At 38.0% G+C, this 13593-nt stretch overlaps 1 protein-coding gene across 1 annotated transcript in view; it reads right to left on the minus strand.

The window, feature by feature from the left end:
• Nucleotides 1-12880: 12880 nt before the first annotated feature.
• The window catches only part of GRXCR1 (glutaredoxin and cysteine rich domain containing 1), a 136883-nt gene continuing 136170 nt past the window's right edge, over nt 12881-13593 (minus strand). Inside the window, exon 4 of the mRNA XM_062213254.1 lies at nt 12881-13060. Coding sequence (XP_062069238.1) covers nt 12881-13060 — 180 coding nt within the window. The remainder of the gene's footprint in view (nt 13061-13593) is intronic.

Here is a 13593-nt window from a genome sequence, read left to right on the forward strand (position 1 = left end):
ATAGAGTTTCTGGCTCCCGTCTTCAGCCTGGTCCACACTCAACAACAGTAGTCGTGCTACCTCTGTCTATCAGTCTGTCTGCCACTGATAAACAAAAGTTTCAAGGAAATTTTTTCAATTTTTGAAAAAAATTGTAAATCTATACATAGGTTTTCCACAGTATACATTTTCCATAAACATTTTGAAAACCCCTTATCTTCTTCTTTTGTATGGGAAGGTCCTTGTTTATAAGTTCTATACATCAAAGTATTTGGGCAGATGACATATAATCTTGTCAATTGATCCAAAAATAATTATGAGAAAATTCTAATCTTTTTCTTGTTCTTGTAACTTTTTCTCATCTAAGTTTGGAATTAGTTCAGAATTAAAATAACCTTATTATAAAATATCACAAAAGCTAGAAACAATGAAAACTTTCACCAAAACATGAACAGCCAAATTGTAGTGTAATCACAGAACATAATGCAACTTGGAAACTAAATGGAACAAACTAGTGATGCGTACAATCACATTGATGAATCTCAAAGGCCTTATGTTTAATGAAATAACACAGACACAAAAATAATTACTGTGTGATTTTGTGCATAAGAAATTCTAGAACAAACACAGTGTATCCATAATAAGAGAAATTAGATCTATACGTACCTGGCTTGGCAGGATAAGAGTCAAAGCAGACTGGCTGCAAAATGGTACAGCGGAAATTTTTGGGATGATGGAGATGTGCTGTATGCACTGGGTTGACTGCTAGGCAGGTGCATACTCCTGTCAATCTACCCTTTTAAAACATGTGACTTGGGGCCAGCACTGTGGTGTATAGCCTGTAAAGCCGCCTCCTGCAGTGCCAGTATCCCATATAGGCACTGGCTCATGTCCCAGCTGCTCCACTTCCAATCCAGCTCTCTGCTATAGCCTGGGAAAGCAGTAGAAGATGGCCCAAGCCCTTGGGTTTCCCAAAGGAAACTCCTGGCTCCTGGCTTCAGATCGGCGAAGCTCCAACCATTGCGGTCAATTGGAGAGTGACCCAGCAGATGGAAGACCTCTCTCTCTCTGCCTCTCCTTCTCTCTCTGTATAACTCTGACTTTCAAGTAAAATAAATAAATCTTTAAAAAAAGTGAATTTAGTTTATGTAAATTATAGCTGCTAAACTGATTTTAAAATAAAATATCGCTGGTAATAGAAAAAAGTGGGAATGAAGGAAATTCAGAGCAAGCAAAATATCACAAAAAACAATTTTTTTTAAAAAGATTGTAACTGTGGAACTGTTCTCTCTGGAAGTATTTCTAATAAGGAGTCATGAAATGGTAAAATATCAGTTTACTGAAACTTAATCAGCTCACAACTATAATAGGCTTATAAGCATTTAATTTATTTATCTCTTATTTTTAATTTTATGCATTTAATAAAATCTTATTATAAAAATATCTTAACCAAACCACTTTATTATGTAAATTTGCTGATTTAATGTGTTCTTTATCCTCATAGCTTAAACTTATTTTAATTATATTTTGTTAAAATAGTGTTATTTGTTTTCAAACCAAACAATTCAATTAGCATAACTATGCTAGCAAATATCCTCATTAGCTTGGCCAATCAGAAGAACACCATGACTTCATTACCCACATATCCACTAGAATATTTTAAATGTTTAATACCAAAAGTATTGTGATGGATAGTTTACCTACACACACTGTATCCTGTTCTTCTAAAACTGAGAGCATTTTGCATTACTCAAGGGTAGTGTGTTTTAAGAGCAATATACCTAACATTCTTGGGAACAATGGTTCATCTTTACAAAAGAAATATATGGTTCCTAAAACAGGAAAATGATTTATGCGTCCTGAGCTGTGCAGGAACAGTACAGCAAGGGTTCATTACACCTGGGCCTCATCCTGGAATATCATCTTTGCTCTTTGCAGAGCACTCATTCCAAAGAACACCGATGAGCTGCTGGAACTGATACATAATCCATTTCTTTTAAAACAATTCTTTTTCAGACTCATTATGCTGGAATAAAAGAGAAAAGTCCTCTAAGATTTAAATATCAAAGATTATGCACCATAATTTTCTTCCTCTGTTCATGGGTGGATTATTCAGTGCCCTTAAGTGCCATCTCTAAATTATTTAAGGAAACTAAGCAATCTAAATTCTTCTGCTGCCTGAATTATTTAGATCATAAATGTTTCCTATTGAATGCTTTTGTGGTCACATTTTGTATCTTGGCCTAAGTGAATAAAATTAATGCAATAATACAAAACAATAGCTAGAAATAATACATGAAGTGACTGCCATTGTTTTATACTTATGAAATTCATGGAGTAGATATTGGCAGTAATATGCATTTTTTTTAGTAAAGCGTTGCACCAATAAAAAAAAAAATCATTCTTCTGTGTGTGTGTATGTGTGTGTTTCTTGTATCTTGCTTAAAAGCCAATTTCAATAAATGTTCCTCTGCCAATTTTTAAAGTTACTTCTAAATCTACTGTTGCTAGCTCAGGTTTCCATACCTATTACAATATTTTCTGTTGGCAATAATATACTTACTGCTGTGGCTGATTACCGTGCTGAAGAAAAGGTGACAATGTGTCATTTGATGGGAAATCCAGAGGGCTCTCTCTGGGGCATAGCTGTGATTACATTGCTAAAAGATAGTATTGTGCTTCATTTCCCCCCTGGTTAGGAGCAGACTACTTTGAAGTCTTCCTAGAACCCCTTTTTGTGATTACATATATTTTCTTGTTTATTGGTGCTTTAATTCCATGACACATGATTTGAATGTCAGATTTTATTTCTCTTGGCATGTTCATGTCAGTTAGAGAAGTGGGAGATAGGAGGAGGGGGGCAGTTAAAAGTTCCAAAATCACAGGGCTAGAAGAAAAATAAGATTGTTGACTAAATAATTCAAAAAGAGAAAAATCAACAATGAGAATATTTTGTTCAAGAGACATTATATTGAATATATGGGATTACTCAGAATTGAATACTATTTTAATGTAATGAGATCCTTTTCAGAGCTTTATGGTTCCAAATAATCGAAGCTAACTCAAGAGGCAGAGTCCCTAACTTACGATGGTTTCACTTTTTGACTTTATGGTGGAGAGAAAGTGAACACATTCCCTACAAATTGTACTTTGAATTCTGAAATTGGGTCTTTTCCCTGCACTAGTAATATGCAGTGCCATCCTCACTCAGGATGCTGGGGAGCTGCTATAGCTACAGCTCCCAATCAGTGAGGTATTCCCATGGAAAGCAAAGGACACGCAACAGTGTGCTGTGTTGCTCAACGAGGCACTGTGGGAAGTTAGGTGGAGCAAATGCATTTTTGAGGTGTGTTACAATAGTTCTCACAAATCCCCTGGGGAATATGTTCAAAGACTCCCAGTGAATGCTGGAAATTGCAAATAATACCAAATTCTAGCCATGAGGGTACTTAAAAGCTTCATAGAAGATGTATATTAGTACTTTCAAAGATTTTATTTATTTATTTATAAGAGTGGCAGAGAGAGAAAGAGATGAATCTTCCATCCACTTGCTCACTCCCCATATGGCTCTCTCTCTCTCTCTCTGATTTTCAAGTAAATTAATAAATAAATATTTCTTAAAAGCTACTATCTTTCTCTTTTATCTGCCACTTTGGAGGTGACTGCAACCAGTTGTGTTCTCTAGAAGTTTCAGAAGCAAACTATTTTCCCTTTGTAATTCCTTCAAAACTCTCATTGATCCTGCTGATCGGGACTTTAGAGTCTACAATGTGACTAATCTTCTCATACTTTCCTGGAAACTACTTATTCGCTTTCATTAAAACCAATTTTGTCTTCTGGATTTGCCTTAGATATTGAATTCGTATTAGGTTCACATCAGAGCACCAGGAGAAATAGAAACAGTATAAATAAATCAAATCAAATGAATAAAGCATTAGGTGGGCTGTGCAATGGAACAGAAGTGTCTGTGTGTTTGCAGGAAACTCAATATGAGATGAATGGCTTTGGTGAGCACGTGCACAGCTAGTAGAGGTACCAAATGAGCAGACCAAAGGCAATAAGTCTTTCATACACACTCCAGTGACTCATCAGCTCAAATTTGTATGGTCTTTGCAACTCAGCTGCTGAACTCTCATTTCACTTTGAAACCAAAGGCTTTGACTGTAATTTTACCTGTTAAAATGATCCTATCTTGGAATGGGAATTTGGCCTGTCAGTTAAGATGCAGGTTAAGATCCCATCTTATATTTAAATATTTGAGTTCAATACCTGGCCCTGGCTACAGAATCCAACTTCCTGCCAATGCGGAGCCCTGAGAGATGGCGGTGGTGGTTCAAGTAATTGAGTTCCTGCCAATGGGAGACCTGGGTTGAGTTCCTGGCACCTGCTTTTTGTCTCCAGCCCAGCATTTGGAAAGGGAACCAGTGGATAGGAGATCTCTCCAACTGTCTCTCTGCCTCTCAAATAAATTAAAAACTAAAAAAGAAAATGTTGATGAATAATTTGTTATTGATTTGGATAGAGTTCATGAAAGTAATGCGATACACTTTATAGTTAACTGTAAGATGTTAGGGAGGGTAGATTCATAATTATCAAAGACTCAGTATGTGAAAGTCAGCAGAATTTTACACCCAGCAGTTGATAGTTACAGTTCTGTAATTTCAAGAGAATTTTTTTTCAGAATGGCAGTAATTTATATAACGAAAATGTGGTATATATACATAATTTGTTTTCTTTTCACAAAGCAATGTCTATATTAAAATAATGCAGACTTTCAGGATGTGACATGTTAAGCAGTGAAAAGTGGTAGCACATATTTCACCAGTAGCCACCAGAACTCTTTGAGGCCATGAAAAATGTCACTACATTTCACCCAGATCTGCTAGGTTAGCAAGAGTTTGAAAAAATGTCAGTAAGGCTGAAAAACAAAGACGGACAGTGCTATTTCAGTAACATTCAATTTTCAAAGTGTTGATTAACCTCACTGTTCACTGCTTTGAAAAATGAAGTTATGAACCTAGTTATATGTTTTTATTTTAATTACTTTTTTCCAGTAACTCCAGTAGATTATACTATAAATTCTAAGGTATTCTTACTTATCAAAGTTCAGATTTTAACTTTTTAGAAATCTTATTTATTTCTTAAATGAGTAGGGGAATATTTAAGACATTTTAAAAGTATTTTCAAACATCATCCAACTCTATTACTTGGATTTCCTTATGAAAAAAGTTTGGGAAGGTAGAAAAATTGAAGGAAAAGTCTAACAAAACAATGAGGTTGATCTCAGGAGGTTGTTATCTGTTCAGAAATAATTGAATAAAAGTGAAAATCCTTTAAAGAAGAGTTAGAATATCTTATCCCTCAGGCTTTATACAATCTCTGAACATAAGAAACAATAAGATATATTTTTTTAAAAGTCTACATTAGATCTCTGAGAAAAAGACCTTACAAAAAACTTGACATCTGTTTTGATGGTAAAATAATCTAAATCCCAAAAATTATCTATATTGCAGCACTACCACCACCACAAAACAAAAAATATGGGGATAACGCAGCTTTTGTTAAAACTCCGTATGCAAGAGAGAATTGGGTGAATTATTTGGAGAAGTTGATACAGATGCAGTCAGGGTGGAAGCAGTTGTTAATAATAATTGTTCAGGTTAATTTTACCCTTTGTTTATTAATTGGATTATTATAATCATATCCTTTTTAACCCATAAAAATTGCCTAATTCAGGAGCTGGCATTGTGGTACAGTGGGGTGAGCCACTGCTTGTGCTGCCAATATCCCATATCAGAATCCTTGTTCAAGTCACACTTGCTTTGTTTCTAATATGGCTTCTAGCTAAAGCACCAAGAAAGGCAGTGAAAGCTGGCCAAATTCTTGGGCTCATGCCACCCATGTGGGAGACCTAAACAAAGATTCTGGCTCCTAGTGTGGGCCTGTTCCAGATCTGGCTGTTGCAGGCATGTGGAGAGTGATTCAGTGGATGGAAGATTCTCTCTCTCCCTCTCTCTCTGTCTCCCTATCGATCTGCCTTTCAAATAAATACGTAAATCATTTAAAATAATTATGTAATTCAACTTTAAATCCTTTTTTAGTTGTCTAGCTTCACCAAATCAGATATTAACACTAATACCATCTACAACTAATACCTAAATCTCCTGTTGTTAGGTAGGAAGTGAGATATGAGCTTGTGTGTGTGTGACAAAGGCCTAAGAAGACATCTATGTCCAGCATATGCATTTCAAAGTCATCCTGATAACATTTCAGGGGCAGCTTAGTATTTGCATCCTGCCCTGCCCCTTCTACCCATAACCTGCCAGGTGGGAGTCCCCGCCCCTTCTGCCTGATAATCTTCCAGGTGCAGCCCTGCTCCTGATCCTGATCCTCCAGGGGGTCCTGCCCATCCTTCCTCTAACGGGGCAATGCCAGCCAGACTTCTGTCTGATAACTTCAGGGGAAAAACTCAGGAATTTTTCGTATTTACATCCAAAAAGTCCCTTGTTCCAGGAGGAGCAGAGGTGGGGAGGCAAGACCCATCCCCTTAAAAACCCCTGGCCTCAACTGGACTGCACGCTCAGCCCTCTGCCTCTATGATGAGCCGCCCACCTGGCCTGGCCAGGTATACTCTCTCCACTCAACCATGTAACCCCGCTCTTCCCCAGTCCGAGCAACTGGGCACTCTCTCTCAGGTTCTGTCTGGAGAGATGTCCATCCGTTCTTATGGATGTCCCTGTTCTAATAAACCTTGCTATTTGCTTTCCACTTACTCTCTGTCTCACACCTGAATTCTTTCTTGCACGAAGCCAAGGACCCTGCCATTCTCCGGTAACACTGTCACTTTATTAAGCATAACTAGATATTAGAAGAAATTAAAGTTCTTTATTTTTAAGACTTTTCTATTTAGTTCAAATAGTGATTAGTATATTTTATGTTATTTGCATTATCTCTCTGGATTATAGGTTAGAAGATTCCTGGTTTTAGACAACTATCAAAGGTACTAGTGAGAAAAGTGTTAGCAAACTTAGGCAATAATAAACTCCAAAAATAATTCAGATATTGTATGATTCCATTTTACTGTCAATATATATTTATAGCATGCAGATTTTGAGCCTTCCAGGAAGTTCTAGCTCTACTGAGCAGCACTGACATTCCCAGTATCAGAGGAGTGCAGGAACTGGGGTTTAATTTTTACTCCAGGCCGTTGCCACTCATGAAGAAGGGAATTCCTAACGCTGGTATATATAAACTAAACGTTTTCCAGAAGGTCAGGGAGTGAGCACACACATAGACACACACATGAGCACAGGGAGGAAATGGGCAAGAAGGGGAAAAGGGGTGAAGGAGGGAAGGTAGAGGGATGGACAGCACCTCAGTGCCTCCTCCACTCCTGGTCTCCGATGAAAGAAAAAAAGCTCTTTCATTGTCAGCCTCTTTTATGAGGTTAGATGGGGAGTGGCTATTCCCAAGGCACCTCCCCCACCAGCTCCTAGGTGAAGTAGTTTGATGGACAAATAGGAAGATAGAATTTCATGGAATGGGGGCGTTTGGGTGTGACTTCCAGCTCCATAGTCCCAACCTAGCTTCCCGCCTTACTGCATCTATTCTGGAGATAAAAATGAACACATAGAATCTTGTTCAGTAGCTGGATTCTAAAGCAGCCTCCAGTATCTGAAATTGCATGTCACAATCGCACTTATGTTGCTATTTAAAAAATACTACACAGAAGTTTTTTGTTTGTTTTTAATTTGAGAGGCTGAGAGACAGACAAGTAGACAGAAAGCTCTCACACACTGGGATAGTTAAGGGACCTCTCCTGGGTGAGGTAACATTTGGGCCAAACTTATTGATTTGAAGATTAAACAAATGTTCTGAAAATTAATTATATTTTTCTTTCCTCATAGTAAGGCATGCTATAATGTTTTCTAGCCAGAAAACAAAACAAAAAAAATGACAGAAAATATATTGATAATTTTGTCTCTAGGTAAAATCTAACCATATAGAGGAAACAAAAACTTAAAGCAAATATGTGAACTTCACAGCAATAACATGACATCTGGTCTTCCAGGAAAAACACCTTAAATTTTATACTGTGCTCCTTCTAGAATCTTTTGCCTTCATAAAATCTTTAGTCATCAGATGCACACTAATATGCAAAACATAAATCAAAACAACCAGCAATTCATAAGCAAAAAAATTTAAAATTATCTTCCAGTAGTCTTAACATCTTTCATTCATTTTGATAAATCATTGTACCATACCATAATTTATTATTATTATGCAAGCATTTTGCTTCCTAACTGATTAGCATGCCTCTATTTTGGATATGTAGATATCATTTATACTGATAATCTTCTAACAAGGTGGCTAGCTGACAAAAATATAGAGAATAAAGGTTAATGACTTAAAGGCACAGTGTGCTAAATGAGGCTTGTGCCATGCAGCCAATCCATATGCATTTTCTTCTGGATATCAATAAATATTAACACTAGACTCCAATTCTAACACCTATAAGCAATGCTTTGCAAGCATCATATATATTCTCCTGTGAAAGTTATATTCCTGTGCAAAGTCACCTTGCTACCAAATTGTGCATTTTGAACGTTCCAGTGTGTTCTCTGCTAGGTTTAATGAGAGAATTCAGAAAGTACAGAATAGGGCCAAGCCAGCCCAAACATTCTCATCAGAAGGAGTGTTCTTACTTTTCCTAGAGGAATTGCATTGTGAGACATGGATACTTTGCTACAGTCAATAAAATTTTTCTCCTGAGCGAGTAGAATTACAATAGCTTCTCAAAGAATTCCCAAGGAGGCCAGTGGTCCTCTGAAGAGCAGTGCTTCGTGATAGAAATCCATTACAATCATTTTTGCAGTAAAGCAAAAGTCTGCTGCAACAGTCTGTTCAGTGAGACCGTCTTGCTAAATGAGGAAGCTATGGGACTGTTTCACCTTTGCAAAGAGCAGCATATTTTCCAAAGTAATTTATTGCCCAGTCAAACATGGCCTGTGTGAGAAATGCTAGTACCTAAGCAACTGGCTGCTGACGAGCCTGAAGGCTGGTGAAGGTGATGACGAATAACCTTGAGCATATTAGGAACAATGCCCCCGGTGACTGTCACAGCCACAGAAGTTAGCTAATGCTTCTCAGCCAATGTTCACTTCATATGCGTTCAAGGTTGGCAGATGTGCTCTATTCCCTCTGTCATTCTTCCTGATGCCTCCTGCCTCCTGAATGCTTGCAACCCGGAGAACCACCCCTTTCCTACCTGTACACTTCTGCTACCAGCAAATAAACAGACATCCTAAGAGTGGTGCTCTTTCTTCCCCAATCCACTAACATACAACTGCATGTATAAGAACACTTATCTAAATAATGTATTCATTATAATCAAATATGATAGCTTTTAATGCCTAAATATTACGTAGATGAATTCAGTATAAAAGTAAAGGGAAAGGAAGCTATTTATTCTATGAAAACCAAGTTGAATACCTTGAAAATCATTTTATAAGTCAAGTACCATGAAAAACTTACTATCAAATTAATTGTGAACGAAGCAACTACTACTACTTGTTAGGAGAAATGACCACAAAATCTAAAACTATGTCACATTCAGATCACTTGTTGAAAGGGTCTTCAAGTTTTCACTTCACTTTGAAGAAGCTAGATTGGCTTCTCTACTATGTGTCTTTTGTACAAAACACTAGACAATACTCTAATCAATAATCCAATCATTTATCTCTTTTGAGAGACCTGAGAATGACAAAAATATTAGAAAATAGATATGAATTTATTTATATGTTTTAGGTGGGTGTCATTTTTAAATTCATCACCTTTAATTGTTAGTCAAGTTCTACAAAAAGCTGGAAGGACTTTCATTGAGATGTAAAAAATATTAGAATGTCAAGTCTTCAAAAAAAAAAAAAAGAATGTCAAGTCTTCAAATCTATAAATAATGTATATTTGTCAAGTATTTGGACCTTCTACAATTCTTTGCATTGTAGTTTTTATTTTATTTATTTATTTATTTATTTTTGACAGGCAGAGTTAGACAGTGAGAGAGACAGAGAGAAAGGTCTTCCTTTTTCCGTTGGTTCACCCCCCAAATGGCCGCCATGGCCAGCGCACTGCGCTGATCCAAAGCCAGGAGCCAAGTACTTCTCCTGGTCTCCCATGCGAGTGCAGGGCCCAAGCACTTGGGCCATCTTCCACTGCCTTCCCGGGCCATAGCAGAGAGCTGGACTGGAAGAGAAGCAACCGGGACAGAATCTGGCGCCCCAACCAGGACTAGAACCTGGGGTGCCGGCGCCACAGGTGGAGGATTAGCCTAGTGAACCGTGGTGCCAGCCTGCATTGTAGTTTTCAATATTGAAATATTACCAAATCTTGTAAAAGTGTATTACGCTTTCACATTTTCTGATATTATTGCACTTATATTACTTTATTTTCTAATTGTCACTTGCATATTACATTTATAATTCTAGTAGAATGACTTTGAATCTAACAATTTTGCTAGCTTTGTTTCCTAATTCAGTAGTTTATAGATTCCTTTAGATTTTCTACATCCTAACAACATTATTTACAAATAATGAGCTTAATTTTTTCTAATTTATTAATGGAAATTAGTAGAAATTAATAGAAATAATGAAATTGAGGGGCCAGTGCCGTGGCTCACTTGGTTAATCCTCCACCTGCAGTGCCAGCATCCCATATGGGCACCGGATTCTAGTCCCAGTTACTCCCCTTCCAGTCCAGCTCTCTGCTGTGGCCCAGGAGGGCAGTGCAGGATGGCCCAGGTGCTTGGGCTCCTGCACCCGCTTGGGAGACCAAGAGGCTCCTGGCTTCGGATCAGTGCAGCACTGGCCATGGCAGCCATTTGGGGGGTGAACCAACGGAAGGAAGACCTTTCTCTCTGTCTTTCTGTCTCACTGTCTATCTGTCAAATAAATAAATAAAAAGAAACAATGAAATTGAACATTCATTTATTGTTCTTGATAGTGTTGGAAAGTATTCAATATTTTTTCATTAACTATAATGTTTTATATTCAAAGAATGCCTTTCTATTTCTTTTTTAACCTTTTTTTTTTTTTTTTTTTTTGGATAGGCAGAGTGGATAGTGAGAGAGAGAGAGACAGAGAGAAAGGTCTTCCTTTGCCATTGGTTCACCCTCAAATGGCCGCTGCGGCTGGCGCATCTCGTTGATCCGAAGCCAGGAGCCAGGTGCTTCTCTTGGTCTCCCATGCGGGTGCAGGGCCCAAGGACTTGGGCCATCCTCCACTGCCTTCCTGGGCCATAGCAGAGAGCTGGCCTGGAAGAGGGGCAACCGGGATAGAATCTGGTGCCCCAACCGGGACAAGAACCCGGTGTGCCGGTGCCGCAAGGCGGAGGATTAGCCTGTTAAGCCACGGCGCCGGCGCCTTTCTATTTCTAATCTGAATGTTCAGTTCTGTTCTAGCAGTTCAATACTAAAAGATAGGAAACCACGGTTTGATTTTCAGCATTCTAAGGGAAAGTTTGCTTTGTTTAATTCCTCTTAGAGCTAAAATGTAGACTTTATTATTTGGTCTTACTCTAACGAAGTAAGAGATTCCTTTGAGATTCCAAGGAAATCCATTGTGTTTACCACTGGAAACTGCAAACTCTGCCTTTGCACCACGGGCATCTGCTGAAATCTCTGCTTAACTCTTTGGCCTCTTGGGCACACATTTCCTGAGCATATATAGCTTGGGAGTCAATCGCACAACTTTTCTGTGACCTCAGGCTTCTGTATATGCTATTCTTTCAGGGGTGGGGAATGTCCAGCTCACCACAAGTATAGGGTCTGTGAAATCATCTGGTTGGGCCTGACCAAGGCAATTTCAGGTGGTATTCAAATTCAAGAAATCTACAGGGGGCTAACTTTTAAGTTGATAATTTTATATGGTCCATGAATGATGTTATAAATATGCAAATGGTCCTTGGTAGAAAGAAGTTTCCCCAGCCCTGCTACTTGAAGCAATACCCCTTGCTCTTTGACTAACTGGTTTTCAAATACCCTTCATGTCTCAGGTTAAATATCAATTGCTCATCAAAGTCTTTTCTAACCATTTTCTAACTCATGTCAGTTGGTCTTCCTGATCCTCATTCCCATGGCTTACTGTGCTGCTCTTGTGCTATAGATAGGGCATATCTGCTGATATTAATTTGTTGAATGCATTGCTAGTGTTACCCACCATGTGTTCAAACTACAGAGTCCTTGTGTCCTGTTCAGGAGTATAATGAAGAGTCACTTTTTTGAAAGCACTTATAGTGACAAGGGCAAAAAGCAAATATTTAATAAATAACTCCAGGCTAGTCTTCTGGCAACATTTGTGTCATCCCCTCTCCAGGAAAAAAAAATTGATTTGATAGCATTAATGATTTATCATTAAGATCAATTTCAAGACTGTTCTGCAGCTTTAAATTAAGTCCTATGGCTTGTAAGTATAATTATGATCATTGTTTTCCCCCATAGAGTTCTCTCCATCCCTACAGCTGAACCATACATAAACATGGGTTATGCATCCAAAGACCAGCATTAATTCACTCTTGATCATGAGGTGGCACTATAAAAGGTATATTTTGTCTTTTCTTTAGAAAATCAAACACACTTAGGAAATCAGATTTTGTATATCTTTGGGTGGTATTTGGATACTCACTTCAAATTGCAAATCAGGGTCTAGCACAGGGCTTGGCACATAATAATTGTTAAGTCAACATTTATTTATTTAATACATCAGTGAAAATGGTCACAGCAAAAATTCAAAATAAAAATCATAATAATAAACAAAGTTTATTGTTTAATACATAAACATGATTTTAAAAAACATATAAACCAAGTTATTGCCTGTGGTTAATACAAACAGAGTTTTCTTGGTAAAAACTAACCAGCACAGTTCTTACAACGCTGAAGGCCGTTCTCGTTGCAAGCTGTACACTTCAGGGCTTTGAAAGAGTCCGTAAAGCAGTTTCGAAACACTGACATCTTGCTCCCATGGCACACGGAGCAGGGAAGGAAACCAAAGCCTCCGCAAGTGGGACACTCGTGTGGATGCTGCACTCTCTGTGTGGGGTGGCAGGGGAACAAGAGAGAGAGAAAAGGTGTCAGCACAAACAGCTCCATCAGTCTTGCCGTCTTTCTGTACAGTGAGTGATCATAAGGAAATACTGACATGATATGGCTACTCACTTGAAATCTCCTGCCATCGATATGCATCAGATCCAGGGGGAAAAAGAGGTAAGGTTCTCTCTCACTGCACTACTTATGGCCATCTGCAGCACCAGCTTGGTATGTAAAGCCTGGTAAATCTTAGCAAATATCTTGAAGAAAATCTTTGACATGAAAACATGTATTTTTAAAGCAAATAATTCAGGGGTTAGCTATTTACATTAAAGGGAAGCAATTTAACTTTTCCTTTAGTATCTTTTAGCAGTGTTATGTCTTGAGCCAGCAAAGCCAGAAAACTAAAAGCTGAAGTGTGGAGGAGCCACTATGAATTGAAGATCCATTGTTATATGGTGAATTTAAATAATACTTTATGTTTTCTAAGATTTTTTAAAGGCATTATCATATAGAATCTTCCACCATTTCACAGT

Source organism: Lepus europaeus, chromosome 16 (genome assembly GCF_033115175.1).
Source record: "Lepus europaeus isolate LE1 chromosome 16, mLepTim1.pri, whole genome shotgun sequence".
NCBI lineage: Eukaryota > Metazoa > Chordata > Mammalia > Lagomorpha > Leporidae > Lepus > Lepus europaeus.